General features: G+C 37.3%; 1 protein-coding gene across 1 annotated transcript in view; it reads left to right on the forward strand.

Annotated features, from left to right (window-relative positions):
• The first annotated feature begins 9,674 nt into the window (after window positions 1-9,674).
• The window catches only part of LOC138175973 (semaphorin-3E-like), a 347,995-nt gene continuing 336,062 nt past the window's right edge, over window positions 9,675-21,607 (forward strand). Inside the window, exon 1 of the mRNA XM_069106587.1 lies at window positions 9,675-10,570. Within this exon, the coding sequence (XP_068962688.1) occupies window positions 10,456-10,570 (115 nt within the window). The 5' untranslated portion in view covers window positions 9,675-10,455. The remainder of the gene's footprint in view (window positions 10,571-21,607) is intronic.

The following is a 21,607-nucleotide window of genomic DNA, read 5'->3' on the forward strand; positions in this document are numbered from 1 at the left end:
ACAGTACATGTACATTAGTGTATAAAGTTTGTTTGAAAACTTTGGAATCCTTTGGATAAAACACTATAAACACAAGTAATTATTTGTGAGTGATTTATTATCCATAAATCCTTTCTTGGAACGTTAGGCTTTCTTCCCTTGTAACCATAAATAGAATAGGTTCTATATGTTTGAATAAAGTTCTCCACTCCCAACCTCAATATTCAGGGAAACATAACCAACACTAAGTTCATTACCATCATTACATGCATAAACATCATTTAATTATTTACCTCTTTCTTTCCATTTTCACATTTCCAGGAGGACATTATTCTTGGGTATTTTGGTCTATTGTATTTTGCAACTATTCGAATGTTCCTGGTACCCAGCTAAGACAACTCTAGCCTACTAACCAAGGGCCTATGAGTTCCCTATTTAATCATCTAATATGGTCACTGAATTGTTAAGACAGATGCTCCATACCCTGAAATGGTCATAAACCCAGAGTGTAGCTCCACATTCCAGCGCACTTGGAATTTAAATCTTGATATGGTAAATTGAATCACAGAGTGCAAATAGGTCACTGTGAAATTATTTTATAAAATATTTCCATGTTTTGTATCATGTTTTCTTTTCCATTGCATATCTTTATGAACTCACTGAATGGGAAATCTTAACATTGGTAATTTACAAGCATCTTCATAAATTCCCGCCTCTTGAAGCAACCACTTGGTGCCCACTTTTCTTAGGGATTCTAAATAGCTTTCAAATGTTCATGGGTACTTTTGGACAGCATTAAGAAATGTATGTGCACGGAGAGATTTATAAGGATAAAGAAAGATTCCAAAGCAGAGATTTAATTTGCTGGGGATATAGAGGACATTTGTACTTCAGGTAGAGGCTGGACCTCTGAAATCCCACCTTACTCAGATAAAATCATGTAAAATTAGTAACAATAAAAATCCTTGGTTTTTTGCATCTAAGATGCACACACATCTGTAATGGTAATGTAATTTGAATTTGAAGACTCCTTTTTGTATTGGCAAGTAAGCAGATACTTAGCACTTAGTAACTGATCAGAACTCTGTGAAAGAAACAGAAGGTATGAACCCCTGTTCCTGACATGACAGGAAGGGGTTGGTGAAACAGGAACTAGCTAATGCTGTGTGTATATAAGGAAAAGCCCCAGGAAGGGATAGTCAGAATTTCTTGGGACCAGCATCTGGAAGCAGAGCAGCTACAGAAGAGAAATGAGAATTGAGAACTGAGACAGAATTTCCTGAGAACTTGTGGTGCTGGGGCTTCTTTTGGAGAGAAGCCCAGGAGGCTGAAGAGGAGCTCAGGAGCCCAGAACACCCTGCACCCCCACTCCACTCCCCAGCCCCAGGTTGGATAAGGTGATTCTGATTTTTTTAATGAGCTGCAGAAGACTGAGGAAGCATGACCAGAAGCAGACTTTGTCTTTTTTGTGGCTTGGTTGAGTCTTGAATTCCCAGGAACAGAAATTGTGAAGGATTTGAGATGGACTAGACCCTGTGAACTTCAGTGTGGAGCAGGACTTACAGAGAGAGCTGGACAAGGAACTGGGAGCTGTCTGCCTTTGAATCCAGATGACTGTTTGGTGGATTCAGGTATGAAAAGACCTCTCTGTGGATACTGAGTAGTGATGAAATTGTAGTTTACTAGTGACCTAGGGGTGGAGGGTCTGTGTATTTTCTAATGATTATACTTAGTAATTGAGTGCTGAATAAGTGACTGATTGAGTTAACTTAGTGTGCCCCATGAGTGGAAGACTTTGACCTTTGAGATGATTGTTCTTTGTTCAAAACTTTGTGGCCACTGTGGAAAATATGTGGCCATCTTAATGATAAGCTATTGTGAATACTATATTGTGATTTTTTGTAATAAGTTTAATATTGTGAAAGCTGTCCCTTGATTTTCTGTGAATGTTTTGCTTTGATTTGTTACTGAATAGAGTGTTCACTATACTGTATAATCAGAACCTTAAAAGCTATTTACAGTAGCATTCTTCTGGAAAGCTACTGGTGCATGGCATTACAACATTCAAGTAGAATATAAATTCTTCAAAGGGAGAAACTGTCTTTGTATGTTTGACATCTTGGACAGTGCTTTGCATATTATAGTTTCTTAGTTATGTTTCTCAAAGATAATTGAATCAATGAATAATATAAATATTATACATTGTTGTTAGTTTGATTTCCATTAAAGTCATTTTTTAGAGACAAAAGTCCTATGTAATTGACTCTACGATCGTTCATTATCCCTGGAAAAAAAATGAAATTAAAAAGTTAAAAAATTAAAAAAAAATAATCTGTTAACTGGTCAGAACACTAAAATGATCACATTAAATCGACACATTCATATAAGTTTCCAGGTGACCATATTTGTGCATGTGTTAAGTTAGGACCTTGGTGGGAAAAAAAAAAACTGACAGTAGTGATACCAGCTGCATCATTAGCATCTAAACCAAGAAATCTCTAGTGTTCTTTCACCTTTATTCAATTTAATAAAAGGCAGCAAATATTTAAGATAGGTCTCCATTCCTGTAACCTTCTCAGCTAAGAACCTCGCCTCATATTTTGCAGAAAAGAATAAGACCATTCTCCAGGACCTCCCTATTGCCCCCATTTCTCATTTCATGACTCAGATACCTTTTGCCCCTATTTTTTTTTCACCCTTGACTCATATGAAGAGGTAGCCTTAGTCTTAACCCAGGTCAAAACACTCTACTTGTACAAGAAATTCCATTCCATTCTGTCTCCTCCAATATATCCCCTCTTTGTAATTCCTACTCTATTACTTATCTGCAGTCACACTCTGTCTAATGGTTTCCTCCCTAATACCTATTGGCATGCCCATGTCTCCTCCATCCTCAAAAAACTTTCAATTGATCCTTCCATCTCCCCTAACTATAATCATATAGCTGTCTCTTCTGTCCTCTGTGGTTAAACTCTTTGCAAAGGTCATCTATAAGAAGTGTGTCCATTTTCTCTCCTCTTACTCATTTATCATTCTGGTTTTCACTTCATCATCCCACCAAAACTGCTCTCTCCAAAATGATCTCTTAGTTGCCAAATCCAGTGACTCTTTTCTCAATCTTCATTCCTGACCTTTTTATAGTCTTTGACACTATTGATCACCATCACCCTCTTTTCCTTGATCCTCTCTTCTCTCTGATTTTTTGTAATGCTGCTCTCACCTGGTTCTTCTCCTACCAATCAGACTACTCCCCAGTCTTCCTTGCCCTATCTTCATCCTCTAACTATAGGTGACCCACAGTATTCTGTCCTAGGCCTTATTCCCTTCTTCCTCTATACTGCTTCACTTGATGATCTCATCAGCACCCACAGATATATTTACCCTCTCTATGCTGATGATTCTCAGGTATACCTATCCTGCCCTGACCTCTCTGCTAACCTTATATCTTGGAGCCCCAATGAGCTTTCAGATAGATCAAACTAGATATCCTGTAGACATCTTAAACTTAACAGAACTCATTACCTTTCTCTTCAAACTCTAGCTCTAATCCTCCCAACTCCCTAGCTTCCCTAAGTGTACAGAGTACAACCATCCTCACAGTCCTTCAAGCTCACAACCAAGGTGTCAGCCCCCACCATATTCAATATGTTGCCAGTCTCACCTTGGCACATCTCTCTCCCCTGTCTCCCTTCTGACACTGTCACAATCTTAGTGAAGTCTCTCATCGCCTCATGCTTGTACTGTTACAATAGCCTGCTAATGGATCTACCTGCCTTATGTCTCTCCCCACTCAAATTGATCCTTCATTCAGCCTCTAAAGTGATTTTCCTAAAGCACAGCTTTGACCCTACTCTATAACCTCCAATAGCTCCCTATTGCCTCCAGGATCAAACATAAAATCTTCTCTTTGGCATTCAAAGCCTTTCAAAACCTATCACCTCTTCTGACCCACCCCCACCCCCATCCTTCCCCACACACACCTTTCCAGTTTTTTATGTCTTATTCCCCATCACATACTCTTTAGTGACACTGGTCTCCTTGTTGTTCCTTGAACAAGACACTCCATTTCTAGGTTCCAGGCACTTTTTTCTGGCTGTTTCCCATACCCGGGATGCTCTCCTTTCTTAACTCTGCTAACTGGCTTCCCTGACTTCTTTCAAATACCAACTAAAATTTCAGCTTCTACTGGAAACCTTACCTAACCCCTGCTAATTCTAATGCTGTCTCTCTTTTAATATTTTCCTTTTTATCCTGTATATAGCAGATTTATATAAATTTGTTTACTTGTGGTCTCCTCCATTTGATTATGAGTTTCTTGAGAGCAGGAACTGTATCATTGGCCTCTTTTTTATAGCCTCAATGCTTGACACAGGGCCTGGCACATAATAAGTGCTTTAATAAATGTATGTTGATTTGTGAACACCCAGGACACAAGCAAATAACACAGAAGCTGCTTTGGAGTACTTTATCAGAAGAATAAAGGGCATGTCATACCTTTTTGTAATACAGAGAAGAAAAGGAGAGCCCTAGGCAATGTGTTATGAGAAATTTCAAGAAGAGAATATTTTCTTTTGAGCAAAAGCTTTTGTTGGTTCTTTATGAATCAAATGTGAGAAGTAGCTACAAGATGCATCATGATCCTAGGGAAACTGTGTACTAGAAGGCACCTGATTTGACAACTGCAGTATTAGCCATAGAGCAGGCATCCAGCCTGGGATCACATCTTCCTGGGACATATGAGAGGCTCCAGCCCCATTAGTCACAGAAACAGCAAGGTTAGCAATAGGAAAAAGAGTGGGGAAATGGCAAGCCATGGCCACACTCGGATAGTTTATCTTCAGGGGAGGTACTGTGTTATAGGTACAATGACGCTATTTGAAGCTAGAGAACTTGGATTAGAAGACTAATTCTGCTACTTAAAATATATGTGACTTGGGACAAGTCACTTCACTTCTGAGGCCCTTTTTTTCAATGTAAAAATGAGGCAATCAGACTTCTAAAGCTACGATGCCTGGAGCAGACCATTGAATGATATGTTGAAATAAAGTATGATCTGGTATGTAAAGTCATCAGATGGCTCTGATATGGTAAGTGGACAAGCTTTTATACTCAATCGGTTGGGCTCTCAGATGAATGGATCACCTTATGGGAGACTGGAGGCTGAAGGTCTGAGACTATTTAATATAACCCTTTGATTTTACAAAGGAGGAAACCGAGGTCCAGAGAAATGAATGAATTGCCCAAAGTCACACAGAGACAAGGTTTATATCCAGGTCCTCTGTCTTTAAATGCAATATATTTGCAACTCTAGTAATAAAGGCAGTCTGAAGTTTGTCAACTGATTGTGTTACAAATATTCATTTATAAATCAGATATCTAGACCTTAGAAAAATAATATTTTTTTCTTATAGAAATTATACTATATATGATATTTAGGTTCTCAGGTAAGGCCACAAAAATCAACGTAAACCATGAGGTACCTGAAGTATTATATTCCTACTGTTATTTAAGAGGTACAAGTTAGAATGTAAGCTCCTTGAGGGCAGGGCCTATAGTATAGCCAAAATCATTCATGTAGCACAACAGAAAGTATATTGGATCTACAATTAGAAAATAGAGATTCAGTGGTCACTTCTGATGAATACTGCCCAGGAAAATGCCCCAAAGCATTCATGTAGCACAACAGAAAGTACATTGGATCTACAATTAGAAAATAGAGATTCAGTGGCCACTTCTGATGAATACTGCCCTTGGATAAATCACCTAATTTCTCCAGGTCTCAGTTTTCTCATCGGTAAAATGAAGAGATTTGACTAGATGGCCTCCAAAGTCTCTTCTAGTTCTAGACCTATGCCATTTTCTATTGTAAGAAAATGAATTTTGAATTTTCATTTGAAAGAATAAAAAAAAACTGTCATTTTTATAGGGCTTTAAGATTTTGAAAAGCACTTTATAATATTTTATATTTAAAATCATATCAGTCAAGTATTCTAAGAATAATATCTCTTGCTCCCATCTTATATATAGGACAACTAGAGCCTCAGGAAGGTTTAAGTGGCTTGCCCATGGTCCCACAAATACTAAGGATCAGAAGCATAATTCTGAATCCGCTCTAACTACACATTCAGTGTTATTTCTGTGGTATCTTACTGCTTTGGAAAACAACAGTCATATTCTCATATTCTCTCTCTACCCCAGCAGAAGCTTTTCATTCCTTCCTGCCTTGGACCTGATGGGGAGGAAACAGCTGTCCTCTTAAACTTTCATCCAGTGACACCTGAAACTTGATAGTTCTTTATTTGCATAAGAGTAGCATTCTGAATTGGAGTACTTTATGGGGGGAGGGGGGAGAATTCCTGTGTGGATATTTACTCTCCACTTTGTCTCAGGATTATACAGTAATAGGTCAAGAACTGCCAGTAGTGATTGTGAAGTTGTAACCAGAAGCTTAAAATGTCACATAGTTACTTCAGGAATTTCTCTCTCTCTCTCTCTCTCTCTCTCTCTCTCTCTCTCTCTCTCTCTCTCTCTCTCTCTCTCTCTCACTCTCTCTCTCTGTCTCTCTCTGTCTCTCTGTCTCTCTGTCTCTCTGTCTCTCTCTCTCTGTCTCTCTCTGTGTCTCTCTTTCTTTCTCTCTCTCTTTCTCTCTCATGGAAACATAAAATATGGAGCTTAGACATACTTGTAGGACCCCTCACTGCCCCTCAACCATTTATAGATAAAGAAAGTGGGGATTAGAGAGGTTAAGTGATTATTTCAAGTTGTACCTGTCACTGCTGCTCTGTTACTTAATGCTAGGTCCCTTCAGTCTGCTGTACCTGAGGCAGCTGCTTTGTCATTGTAAGTGACTCATACCTTTGATGAATGCAAGAACAAATTTTAAAGATAAAAAATAAAAAGAAGGAAGGATGGAAAGGAGGAAGGATTGAAGGAAGGAAAGAAGGAAGGAAAGAAGGAAGGAAGGAAGGAAGGAAGGAAGGAAGGAAGGAAGGAAGGAAGGAAGGAAGGAAAAAAGGATAGATTATTAAGCACTATGTGCCACACTCCAAGGATACAAAGAGAAAAGCAAAGATAGCCCATGACTCCAAAGAGTTGGCATTCTAATATAATTGCAAAATCTTGCATTTGCATAAAGGGGAAAGGGAAGGGATATTTGGGGTTAGAAAGATAGTCAGATGGGAGGATTTGAGACATCCTTTCCAGTAGCAATGGCAGTATTTTTTTTATTATGGTTCCAGAGCTGGAAAGGGGAGGAGGGAAAGAAAAGAGCAGAGAAAATTTAAAGGTTTCCATGTCTGCAGCCCTGGCTCCCTTCAAGTTCCAACTAAAATCCTACTTTTTATAGTCTCTCCTCATCCCTGTTAATTCTCTGGCCTTCCTTCTATTAATATTTCCGATTTATCTGGTGTATGGTTTATTTGGACATAGCTGTTTGCATGTCATCTCTCTTATTAGATAGTGAGCTTCTTAGGAGTAGTGATTATCTTTTGCCTGTCTTTGTATCCCTAGGGCTTACACAGTACCTAGTACATAGTAGGCATTTAATAAATGTTTATTGACTGTCTAGCTGGCTGCTTCTTTCCTCAGTTCATGGGTAGAAAGATACATAAGGTCTCCAGCAGTCCTCACCCTAGATATAGGGGAAGCAGCCCCCTTGTGTGCACCTGAGGTTCAAACTAAATGATTCTGGATGCTGGGCATTTTGTAGGAAGGATATTACATAGTTTTCCCTTTTATCTAAGTACCCATAGGGAGATTCTATAAAGGATTTCTGCAGTGGGTGAGATATTGGATTAATTTCCTTCCAACTGTATAATTGCTTTGTGTAGTCACAACTCAGGTAGTTTGCCTGCTGACAGATGCTTGTGTTGTCTCAATATAGTGAGGTGGTGAATGGCAGAAGGCAGCACAAGACAGATGTGAGCAAATAACAGAACTGATAAACACAGGCAGAGTTAAATATAGTTTGAAGCAACTAAAAAAATTTTGTAAATCTCTTTATTTTGGAATATAATTTGCCGAATCTGTCCTAAATTAATTTACAGGATAGTTTATAAAAATGGAAAAGGGATCTGAGGAACTACCTAGTTCTCTAAATAATGTATCCACATTAGCATTTCAAAGGCTTATTTTTTTTTTGTCCTTCTGAAACAGCTTGAATCTACTTTATTGTTTTAATGTAAATGATGAACAAATTTAGTAAGTTAAATGAAACCAGTGGAAAATAAAGGTCTAATTTAACTTGTACAAGGTAATCATACAGTTATGATAAAAGATATAGAAGACACATTTGTTTCCAGAATTCTGCCAGATAACACAAATTAAAAAAAAAAAAAACCAACTGCTATTTGCTTTCAATTTGCTTCACTTTCAGAAGAAAATGAACAAGGATTCTCAAAGTACTGTGTATTATACTTACAGCAGCCTTCATGTCTATAGCTCATCAGACTAGTTTTTAAAATGTGCAAGTTCCTACAAGGACCACCCCAGATTTAAAAGTCTGCAAACATTTCATGTTGTTTCACTGTTTAATGATGTTTAGAATATGCTATCTTTTCCTAGACCTTTGAAATCTAATTATTTATACCACTTGGTGGCATTCCTATTTTACTGAAACATACTGCATTCATACCCACCCATATAATTTTTAGAAGAGTGAATAGAAAATGCTTTAGTTCTGTGTCTATTTGGACACAATATTGGGATGAGCAATAATATATGAGATAAGCATCCCATATATATACCATGCATTTTATTATTAAGTGGGACACATATAGTAAAAATATAATTCCCAAAAAATCCTTGGTCATTTTTTTTCTCCACCCTCCAACTACTGTTTACATACTTATTTTTTTGAATCTTAAATTCTTAAAGACCTTTACACACTTTTTAGGATGTTCTCCCCCACCTCTCCCCTCCACAGTAAGATCATTCATTTCCATGCCAACAGCTTCACATTGTTTGGTTTGGTTTTTGAGATTGATTGAAAGTTGACCCACTGTGTTAAGTTTATTTACACAAACACAGTCTCTTCAAAAATAAACTACTGAAGGATAGAGCAGTTAAAATCAAAGGTATTAAACTTAGTTTCTTTTTGTTTAAGTGTATGTGTTTAATATAGACAAGATCTTTACCACAGGGGCAATTAATAGGAATAAAAGAAAATACCAGAATATATGTTCCTAGCCCTAACGTAAAGTATAATATATAATGTAGGATTAAAACAAAGGATTTGTTTTTGTGGAAGTTAAAAAGATTTCTATCACTCAAACTTTTTTCTTAGTCATAATAACAGTGTAATGTGATCGTTGATCTAATAGTTTTTCACAACCCTGACTATTTTTCATCCACAAATATTTAGTTTGCCAACTGCTAAAATTCATTACCACAAAGTTAACCCTGATATACAGGGATCCATATGAAAATATTAAATGTCAAAAATTTTTGTTTGATGAGAAGCGATGATGGATTATTCTCAATCTATATTTCAGTTTACTTTAAGGGTTACCTTTAAATTTTGCTTTTAAAAATACTTGTGGGTTTCTTTTTTTTAAGCATCCTTTCCCCACAAACAAAACACCTCACAACTTTTTCAACTCTATTTTTTTCTGAAATTTCCTTTCCTTTCTTCTCATCCCCACCCTTCTCATATGTACACCACTGGGTGGGGGTGAGGGGCAGGGAGATAAAAATCTTACATCTCGGGACCCTGATGCTTAGAAAAACCTAGGGCCACTAACCACAAACCAGGGAGGGATCTCAGCCCCTGCTTGCGCGGCACGTGGACCAGAGACACTTCCTAGAAACAGCCAAAGTCTGAGCGCTGTCTCCAGCCTTCACTGAACTTTGCCTGTAAACACAGCAGCTGACAGTCCTGCATCCCCGCTGGGTGGATCCCGCAACTCCGAGGGGAAAAATGGCACTTCTTGTTTTTAATTAGCCAAGGTGAAAAGGTGAATTAAAACTGGCTGTTTGGCAAGCCGGAGCCAGGGGCTGACTTCGGAGGGGCTGCGAGGAGCCCCCAAGGAGGAGGTGGGGTGGGGAGTTTGGGGAGGGGGTGCGCGCGAGTGTGCGCGTGAGTGTGTGTGTGTGTGTGTGTGTGTGTGTGTGTGTATGTGTATGTCTTTTTCTGAATGAACAGCCTCGCAGAAAGTGACTGCAAAAGCAGTTCTGAAGAATCTGCAGGCGGTTCCTGGGGTCCAAGAGCCCAAGCCGAACTCCTCCCTTGGAATGTCCCCACACTCTCTAGCTGGAAAACAACTGTCCTAAGCGAGAGGGAGGCTTCCCGTGACATCTCCCAACACAGCCTGACAAATGGCACTTGGGGATCGTGTTTTCTGGTGACAACGCACTAGGTCGTGGTGTGTGACAGAGCTGCTGGTGCTGCCCCTGAAGAAAAAGTCGCCCGTTCAACTCCCAACCCCGGCAGCCCAAGTGAAGCCCGGAGGAAAGGGGGGTCCTTGCCCAGGGAGCAGCATGGCTTCTGCCGGGCACATCATCATTTCGGTCCTGGGGGGTTTGCTTCTCGAGTTTGGGACTGGAGGTCACGCAACAGATACTACCCACCCGCGGTTACGTCTGTCGCACAAAGGTAAGGCGCTGTTCCAGGTTTTTTTTTTTTTTTAAGAACTTTTAGAATGAAATATGCTAAAGTCATCAGACATGACACGTAAATGCCCCCAACCCTTAAAATAAATGCCAAAACTATTGTTTTCCTCTGCACAACACCTGTTTTCATTAATAGTAGCACACTAATTGATGTCATGCTTATCACACCTGAAAATAATGTAAAATAGGTCAGCAGCTTAATGTTGTTTGTATCTTATGATGGGTGCCTGGCAAATATTAGATTTTTATGAATGAGAAAATTACTAGAAAAGCTAGTATAGCTAAGTGCTGGAGCAGGTATTAAATAGCCTTGTGATGCTAAATCGACCCGGTGGGCACTAAACATTTAAATGGCAATTTATGGTAAGGGGGAGGGGAGAAGGGGGATGGGACCCACAGAGGAGGGCTGAAGAGATAGAGGTGCAATTTTGCTTTTGTCCATAATGGGAGGTGGAGAGAGGGAGGACAGTAGAATAAGTAGAATTCCAGTGCAGAAGAATGATTTATTTCCTAAGATAGCAAAGCCATCACACTGTAATTAAAATGACTAACTGCCAATAGAAGTCAGTTTCTAATTTAACTGAATTGGCTATTGAAAAACATGCTTGTGTGTGACAGAAAAAAAAAAAGTGTAGTATATGTAAATATTTTGATAAATTTATATTGAGTAAAAATATTGAGTATTGTTTATCATTTCCTGTTTGTTTTTTAATGTGTTGCATTACTGAGACCCCTTCTTGTTAAGAATACCTGAGCAAATCTTCAGCAAAGGAATCCCTTTGGGCAATAGCAGAATCCTAAATATTATATTACCAGAAGGTTAGGTCTTATGTGAGGATCAATTACAAGCCACCTTTATAATGGCCAAATGTTTTTTCCTGTCATCAGATGTATTTGGTGTTACCTGTTTTAAAAACACATTTAGAAAGAGACTTTGCTGACTTAGCAGAAAATTGGAATAAATTATCAGAATGGAAGTATTTGTTCACACCATCCTCTAGGCCAGATAGCAGATGCAGTGATGAATATTATATAAGAGCCATTCAAATTGTGTAAGATTTTCAACTAAGTATGCTTAGTGTAGAGGGAAAAGAGAATCATGAGGTTTGAACTGTTGTTGTTGTTTTTAAACAATACAGCTGACTTCTTTGCCAGAGAAGAGAACAAAAAGGAAAAGCTTCATAGGATCAACGAAAATTGTTCTGTTGCTTTTTACTAGGCTATTTATCAGAAGTTTGACTTTCTAGGATGCTAGCCATTTTTAGGAGATGTCTGAAATTTTGATAGTTAAGATCCTTTCTAACCATAATTTTATTAATACAGCTTTGTAGTTAGCATAAAAGAAAAAAAATGCATTTTAACATTGTGGAATGTTTAAAATAGAGCACACATAATTGAAAAAAAGTGCTTATTATTTGTATAGGAATTATCCAATACCTATTGTGAGCTGACTGTGATCAGATGGAATTGGAAATAGAACGCAGAAGCATTGGACAATGAGGAGGAGAATGGCAGAATGAATGAGATGAACAGAATAATTGTTCTTCTTATGTAGGCAAGTGGATTAGCTGCCAGTTTTGGCAGTCCACCATGATGGCAATTCTGCTATTAACTTTGTGGATATCACTGTTGGAATAATTGTTTTTCCACAGTTCAGAATCCATATCCATTTCTCTGAATGGCACATTTATTTTTCAGTAGGAAACCTAGAATTTGGTTATGGGACATAATAATTCTTTGATACAGCTACATGGGGTTTCCACCTTAATTTGTTAGGTCTTAATTTTAATATCAGGTTCTCTTTACTAGTATACACTCTCCATCAGAAAAATAGAGTTGGGTTTATTGAGAGATGTACTGTGGCATGTACCTATGTATATATTTAATTACAAGAGACACATGATTTCCCTTGATACCATATTTAATTCAGTAGTGTCAGCTGGAAAATACCACAGTACATACACATACACAAACACACACACATATTTTTTTTTTGCACAGTGGCAGTGTAAACATAATTGAACATTTGTGTAAAAGCCATATATCTGAAGCTATTTGGTTGAGTACTTAGTATTCCATCTTAAATGTAGAATTGTAACACAGAATATGCATTTGTCGTCTGGTACTTTGCTATATCTCCGTATAGCACAGGATGTGGAACACTGTTGCAGTGAGAATATAAAATCCCCCCAAACCAATTTGAAATTTATCTATGAAGAATCTGGATCATCAAGGATGATACATCTATGTATATATGTATATGCACATGTACATACATACACATACATGTGTATATTCCATTGCTTTTCAGTCACATTCTGCACTTTGTGAATCTGTTGGGGATTTTCTTGGCAAAGATACTGAAGTGGTTTACAAATGAGGAAATTGAGGCAGTGTTAAGTGACTTGGCCAAGGTCATACAGCTAGTGTCTAAGGCCAACTTCTAGCCTGGAAGATATCTTCCAGGCTCCAGGCCTAGCAATCTATTTAAAGTGTCACATAGCTTCCCAAGGGGAGAGAGAGAGAGAAAGAGAGAGAGAGAGAGAGAGAGAGAGAGAGAGAGAGAGAGATCTATATCTGTAAGGTAACAAATAAATAATGACATCTGAGAATTAGTAATGATATTGACAAGGTGATGATTTTATTAAAGGTAAATTTTTACCACATCTAATATAATAAATAATAAATGATAACCTGTTGAAGAAATAATTGGGTCACATCCCATGGGTGAATGGGATTAGATTGAAATCTAAGAAGAACCTCAGAAGTCATATAGTTCAGCCTCCTCATTTTATAGATGAAGATGTATATTTGCCCTTTCTCTCCAAGTGTTTCTATGGTACTCTTGAGTATTATTTGTACTTTAGTGAAATTTGTATGGCCTAGCAGCGATTGGAGGTGGAGAAGGGAGATAATGGAAGATGGAAAGGCAGATGGAAAGGAGTACCAGTGTTTAACCCTAACCTTAACAAGACTTCTCAGGTGGTTCCAACCATGTGAGAAACAAATTGCCAACAACCAGATACAAGGGATAGGTGAATGGAATTCAGTTTTCCTAACTTGGTATGAGACTAAGATTTGGGAGTTTTCAATCTGTTGAAAAAGGGTGACTCTCCATGTGTTACAGTTGCCTCTGCCACACTTTTGTAAGCCAACAACACAGGATTGTAAGGCAGACTAATAATAGTAGAGTTTAGATTGTAGTGATTGGTCCCAAGGCATGTGGGCACTGGAATGCCCCTTTACAAGAACAATGTCACTTCCCTGAAGAAGAAACTACAGATGGCAGCCATAGAGAACCACTTTTAGTAGAATGTCAGGTGGTGGCTATAAAGATAGAGAGAGAAGCTACAGATATAGCATTATGGAGCCAATAGAGGAAGATTTTTAGGAGTTTTAACAGGCAGGGTAGAAAAATACAGGTGTGGGGTGGCCAGGTAGCACAGTGAGTAAGAGCACCGGCCGCAGTGTCGGGATGACCTGGGGATCTAATCCGGGCTCAGACACTTAGCACCCACCCAGAAACACCTGGCTGTGTAACCTTGAGCAAGCTACTTAACCCCAGTTGCTTAAAAAAAAATACAGGTGTAGCAGCAGCATTGAGGGAGTTGCTTGGCTAGGACATAGATCAGAATTTCCCAGATTTAGAGGTGGAAAAGGTCTTAGAGGTTATTAGGTCATCCTTCTTGAGACCCAGAGATGTGATACAAGCAATCAATCCGTCAAATGATATGACTTGCCCAAAGTCTTATAAGCAGTAAGTAGCAGAACTGGGATTTGAAAACAAATCCTCTGACCCCTTCACTCCATACACCTTCCCCCTCCCCCCCCTTCTTCTATTGTATCAATTTTCTTAGCTTCAGTAGGCAAAAATCGTAAACAAAAACAAAAAACACTGACTACAGGAAGTGGTAGGAGAGATCTTCCAGTAATGATGCCAGGTAGATAACAATCAAGCCTAATTGCAGCCTCAGTAAGGCCAGTGCGTGGACATTTCTCAGAAGGTTGCCCTAATAATCTTTTCTTTTTATCTTTCTCTCCTCTTTTATTTTCTAGAAAGCTATATTCATTTTTGTATGTGGTTCTGCGAATCATTCTGTTGCTTTAACTCTCACCTGTCATTTACTTTGCTATTCTATCCCAATTAAATAGTTTACTATTTAATGGATAGTTTCTGCCTGAATTACCAGTAAAGCAGTTACTGGGTATTTGAATTGTGCTTCATCTCTTCACGGAAGCCAATAATGCATGGGAATTCCAAAGTGAGGGAAATATTTATTACACATAGTTCTTGAATCTTCTTTGAGAACAGAATATTAGAGAGACCTCATAACCATGGCACTTTCTAGAACTAGTAGGGGGTATAGACTTTCTATTCTGAGTTGTTGAAGAAATCCCAAAATCTTACTCCTCAGGATAACAGACCTCGTGAGATCCCTAGAAGTAGAGAAATACCATAGGTACTCCTCATCACATCAGGTAACTGTGCTATACAAGGGAAACAGATCTCTAGGTTATTACTTATCTGTCTGTCAAAATGGGTTCAGGACTACAAGTCTAGAGACCCCTTAATTGTAGGAGTGAGAATAGGAGATGTAAAAGTAAGAGGATTTGAGGTGGAAGAAAAAAGAAAGTATTATTAGTTTAGAACTAGAAGTGACATTAGAGGTAATTTAGGTCAATAATTTTACAGATAATAAATTAGAGGCCCAGAGAAGTTCATTGATTTGTCCATGGTTAAATAGACAGTAAGTGGGAAAGCCAGAATGTAATCTGGGTCCTCTGACTTCACATTCAGTGTTCCTTCCACTTGACTATTCTGAACTATACATTCAGTGTCACTGGCCTCCATGCTGTTCTTCACACAAGACACTCCATCTCCCAACTCAGGTCATTTTCACTGGCTGTTCCCCAAGCCTGGAATTTCTCTTTCATTTTCATATGCTGATTCCTCTGGCTTCCTTCAAATCCCAGATAAAATCCTACCTTCTAAAATAAAGCTTTCCTGATTCCCCTAAATACTAGTGCCTTCCCCTCTGTATTATCTTCACTTTGTCCTTTATTTTATCTCTCACATTGACTTTGAGTTCTTTGTGAACAAGAACTTTTATTTCTTACCATGTTTCTTTTTTTTATATTTCTAGCACTTAAAACAATGCTTGTACGCAGTAGGTACTTAATAAATTTCAGTTGCCTGACTATACTGCGTTGCCCTAAAGATATGGTTCTCTCCTTGTGTCTCTCTTTGTCTCTGTCTGTCTTTGTTTCTCTCTTTCTCTGTCTCTTGTCTCTCTTTTTCTTTCCTTTACAATCTTGATCAACACATCATTTTTGGAGGTCCTATTTTCTGAAGCCAAGCTAGACAAGAGAGGTACAGGAAGACAGAAAGGAAGGAAAGGAGTGAAGGAACAAAGTAGGAAAGAAAGAGAATAGCTATGAAGGATTATCCACCTACTCAGAAGTTGAGAAATAACAAAAAACTTTCAAAATAGAATAATAACATTCTTTGATCTTTCTTTACCCCATGTAAAGATCTATTTAACTGTGATGACTTTGTATGAACCCACTATATAAAAGATACAAAAGGCTAGAAATTCATCTTTCTTGTGGAAATGGACACGCACAAAAGATATGAATATTTCACATGTATTTATATGTAATATACTTATGAATATGTATATGTAAACATACATGTAGACATATACATATAAATACTTTCTTGCATATATACAATAACTTGTATAACAACAATAAAGTAAGAGACACAAAGAAATTATATTGTTGCGTCCTTGAGTTTCCATTTTTTTTTAATACAAGACATCAACCTGCAGATAATATACTGAAATATATGCAAAGCCGTTACAAATAATTACCAACTATGTTAAAGTATCTGTATTATATTAAAGTATTAGTAAAGTATTATTGGGGAGTATTATTGAGGCAAGATAATGAAGAGTGGCAGATTATCTGCCTGGGCTAAGTCAAAATTATGAAAATAGCTGAAAATAAAAGTTAAGTGTGGGAGCTGGTGAATTCAGTGAGTATTTGTCAGCATTTCTGAATGTCTGTTATCCTTTTTTTTAATGAAGTCATTGGGAAGATCGTATACCAGATGATCTCTGAGGTTCCAGCTACCTATAAAACTCAATAACTCCATGAGTGGAGAAAGAAATACCCTTAGGTAATGGCATGGATATATTTTTGGAAATTGGCCAGGATGATACCCATGTAGGAGGCAGAGAATGTTGATCTTGAATAGCATAAAATTTTATAGACCACCCTGACTGCCAGGTATAGATGGTTATTTATTTTTGCTCCAATTCTCATTGTTGATATGGTTGATTCTTGGTTACTAATAGTGACAGTAACTACTAATAACTAAAAATATAATTATGTCATTAATAAAATTTTCAAATTTTATTGCCAGGTTTTACTCATGTCATAAAATACATACTTTTTTGCTCTTCTGTTTTATATAATCTCTGAGGTCAACTAGGTAGTGCAGTGGGTGGAGCGCCAGACTTGGAATCAGAAAGAACTGAGTTCAAATCTGGCCTCAGACACTTTCTAGGTGTGTGAACCTGGGCAAGTCACTTAACCCTGTTGGCCTCAGTTCCTCATCTGTAAAATGAATTGGAGAAAGAAGTGGCAAACCCCTCCATTATCTTCGCCAAAAAGACCCCTAAAAGGGGTCATGAAGAGTTGGACACTACTGAGAAATGACTGAATAACAACAAAAAAACTATTCTCAGTAAATCTCATATTCTAGAACTTTTTTACATTTGTAAGAAAACACAAATTAAATTAAAAGATGTTTTCCTTATAGTCAAGAATAATGCTTGAAGGAAGGGGTTTTCTGTTTACTAAAAGACTGACGTATCCTTATTATATGCAGAACAAAAAGTTAAAGTTGATAAAGTAACAGGTACTTTTTCCTTACTCCACTTTATGGTTCCTTAACCATAAATAGAGATTACTGATACAGACATAGCCTATGTACTTTCTATAATTGTTTTCCTCCCAAATCCTAGGGACATAGAATTTTGGGAAGAGTGTTTAGAGATTAAGAGATTTATAAATGTAGATACTTGTATTTTAAGAGATTAAGTGATGTGCCCAAACTCATGAAGTTAGCAATTAGATGGAGGATTTTTTAATTCAAATGTTCTATTTCTTTTACCATAACACCTTTAATGGGTCATTTCTCAAACACACATATGCACACACATGTATATGTGTGCCTGCGTGTGCGCAGACACAGACACACACACTCAAAATGACCTGGGTTTGAGTTGTGCCTTTAAGTTATTGGCTAAGACACACACCACAGGCAAATCCTTTAACCTCCCTGAGCCTCAGTTACTTCATTTATAAAATAGGAATAAAGATACTTATAGTAACCACTTTATAGAATCCTTGTGAGGCTGAGATGAGAAAATTTATGTAAGAGTGTTTTGAAAACCTTAAATCTCTATTTTCCTTTTCCACTTGCATAGCCATCCCCATAGCTCAGATCTTCCTTAAAGTGCTTCACAGTCTGTCTCTAGATGACCTTTCTAGACTTATCATGCACTGTTTCTCCCCTTTCATGCGCTCTGTGGACCAGCAGGCCTACCAGTTATTCCTCAATCATAATATTCTGCCTTTCACTTCTGAGTTTTTGCATGGGTTGTCCTCATACCTGAAATAATGAACAACAACCACATTTATGTAACTCTATGTGTCAAGGACTGCTATGTGCTTTGTAATTATTATCTCATTTGATCCTTTCACATTAAGAAACTGAGGCATACAGAGGCTAAGTGACTCAGTCAGCCTCAAAGTGCTTCCAAGTGTCTAAAGCTGAATTTAAATTCAATTCTTCTTGACTCCATTGGGACACCTACAATGCACTCCCTCTGCCTCTTGAAATACAGTTCCTTTCAAAATTCAGCATAAGTGCCTATATGAAGCCTTTCCTGATCCCCCTCCTCCATCCCCACCCCTCCCCATCCCCAGCTGCTGGTGCCTTTCCCAGATTACCTTGCCCTTACTTTTTGCATGTATTTCATTTTGCATATATAAAAAATACATACACAAATATATGCATATATATATATTTACACACATGCATGCATATGAAGCAGCCGCAAAATAGTACCTGCATCAAGGACTTCACATTCTAATTGAGGAAACTATACACACACACAATGTATATATACATACAATATGTGTGTATATTTGTGTATGTATATATATGCATATGTATATACATGCATATAAATGTTTGTGTGTTTATGTCTATGTATATATTTATATGTATGTGTGTGTGTGTATATATATATGTGTATATATATATATATATATATATATGTATAAAACAACTAGTTTTTGACTAACCAGCTCCATCCATATGAGGACTCACCACTGACCACTTGGTGGCCCAGAGGTTTAAGGACATGATGAACCTTGTTAGGTAGACTTGAGTTAGAATCTAGCCTCAGACCTTTCCTATCTATGTGAGCTAGTGACCCTGGGCAAGGGACTTAAGCTTTGTCTGCCTCTGCCTCCTCATCCTATAAAAGGGAAAATAATAATAATAATAATAATAATATAATAGCACCTGCCTCCCAGAACTGTGAGCATAAAGTGAGATATTTGTGAAGTGGCAGCTAGGTGGCGCCGTGGATAGAGCAAAGGACAAGCATCTGAAGACCTAAGTTCAACTCAGGCCTCAGCCATGTAGCCTAGCTATATGAACTTGGTCAAGTCACTTAACCCTGTTTGTCTCAGTTTCCTCATCTGTAAAACGAGCTGGAGAACAAAATGGCAACCCACTCTAATATCTTTGCCAAGACAACGGCAAATGGGGTCATGAAGAGTCAGACGTGAAGGAAACAACCTAACAATATTTGTAAAACATTCGACAAACTTTAAAGCACTATAAACATCATAACTATTATTATTATTACTAAATAACTTTTAAACTGGGATTGAAGTGTTTTAATTAGAGATTTTGTCATCATGTATTGAAAGGATTTTTTCCCAAGAGAGCTTCCTAAGAGTATGTTTTTAAAGATAATTCAATGTATAAAACTAGAAAGACTCTGTTCATCAGATCTATAGGTAAATAATCATAGAAGTAAACATGAGTTTACTGTGCAAGTAACCCAACAAGAATTTAGGCAGAGCTTGTAATGAGACACACATAACCTAGAAAATTTCACACAAAAGGATTAAAGGAGATCTAATGCTTTGCTCTTTTTCTTATACTATTTGGCATCTGTGTGGAAATTTCTGTGTATTTGAAACTGATAAATATTGTGTTTGCAGAGCACCATAACATCTGGCTAGTGGAAAGTTTCAAATAGTGGACTGAATTTTTCAGTTTTCATTTGGATAGTTGGCACTGAAGAGTAAACGCTTCCTAGCAGTGAAGGGATCAGGGCTACCTTAGGATTAGGAAGAGTGGCAAATATATTGGGACAACACATTTTGGGACAGTTTAAACAATTACATTTTAATGGACCTAATCTTCTCCTCTCCTGGCTTAGTTTTTAAAGCCTACTTTCAAGAATTCTACAAAGAGAGGTAATATGGTACTTGGGAAAGAACACTGCAGATTTGGAAAAACTGAGTTCAGTTGCTTTCTGTGCTGCCTACCTGGTGATAGGGGGCAATGCAGTCCCCTTAGTTCAGGTTCTTTTTCTATAAAAGGAGGAACACTAGACAACATTTAAAATTTCTCCTAGCTCTAGCTCTTTGATTCTAAATGATAACTATGTGATCTATACAGCGACTAAACAATATGTGCTATAAAAACTGACAATTTTATGGGACTGTATTTTTGCCATATTGTAATAATTAAAATATATTCCAAGAATATTTTACTAATCGAATACTACTTTAATATCTGAGGTGTATAATGATTGATAAAATAACATCTGAAGTATTCCCTTTTTTTATTAAAAGAAATTATTTGGTGGTCTCAGTCTCATGAATGCTAAACAAATGACCAGACCACAAAACACATCAAGGTTAGTGAAAATTAAAATAGACAAGACAAAGATAGACTTTATTTTAATAAAGTACTGAATAATTGCTACCCTTTCATCTCATCTGATGGATCTGTAGAAATAGGAGTTGAAGCTTCTTATTGAGCATAGTTGGGAAGAGCTGCTTCTACAGGTGTACATTTGGTTATACTAAAGATTGCAGTCCCAACATTCTAGCAGCAGCACTTGGTATGCGTGTGCATCCTTCTGTCCAGATTCACATTAATGTGCTGGAATGGTGCCATAAAGACCATCTCAGAGATGAGTAACAAAGCTTACGGGATAATATCTGGAATGAGTTTATCTCTCAAATGGGTAATAAGCGTGCAGATAAAATATCTTTGCTTCAATAGAGGGCTAAATGAATAATATTGTAGGGAAACATCTTGTTAAATATATTCCTTTAGCAAATACTTTGACGATTTCTCAAGACATGAGAAAAGTGAATCTTCTTTGTAGATTCAATATAAAGTTTAAGTACCATTTCAAATATAAGGATAGTTCGTAATTCATTGGTATTTCAGATGCATTATTTACCTTTCAACATAATTTTACAGATATCTTTTGTTTTTACATTATTTATATTTCCCTCTGAATCCCTCCCCCATCCTCTACTAGAGATCCATCTCTTACTGAAAGGATCCTTTCCCAAGAGAGCTTCCTGAGAGTATGTTTTTACAAATAACTCAATGTATAAAACTAGAAAGCCTCTGTTCATAGGATCTATAGGTAATAATATAGGTAATAGAAATGATTTTTTAAAACAGGAAGAAAAAAAGATGATCAAAACTAACATATCAGGAAAAGGCTGATGTTATATGCAGTGGTGTTCTTTGCATTCAATAAATGTTTTTGTGGACAAAATAATATAGCTGTTAATAGGTAATAAATTATTTACTATAATAATAAACTATTTAATAAAATAGTTGAAAAATTAATAAATGGATTAATTTTTAATAATTAAATTGGTTGGTTTATTAATAAAA

Source organism: Petaurus breviceps, unplaced genomic scaffold (assembly GCF_028583685.1).
Source record: "Petaurus breviceps papuanus isolate PSGF00001 unplaced genomic scaffold, PetGlider_PUasm1.0 80, whole genome shotgun sequence".
NCBI classification, from domain to species: domain Eukaryota; kingdom Metazoa; phylum Chordata; class Mammalia; order Diprotodontia; family Petauridae; genus Petaurus; species Petaurus breviceps.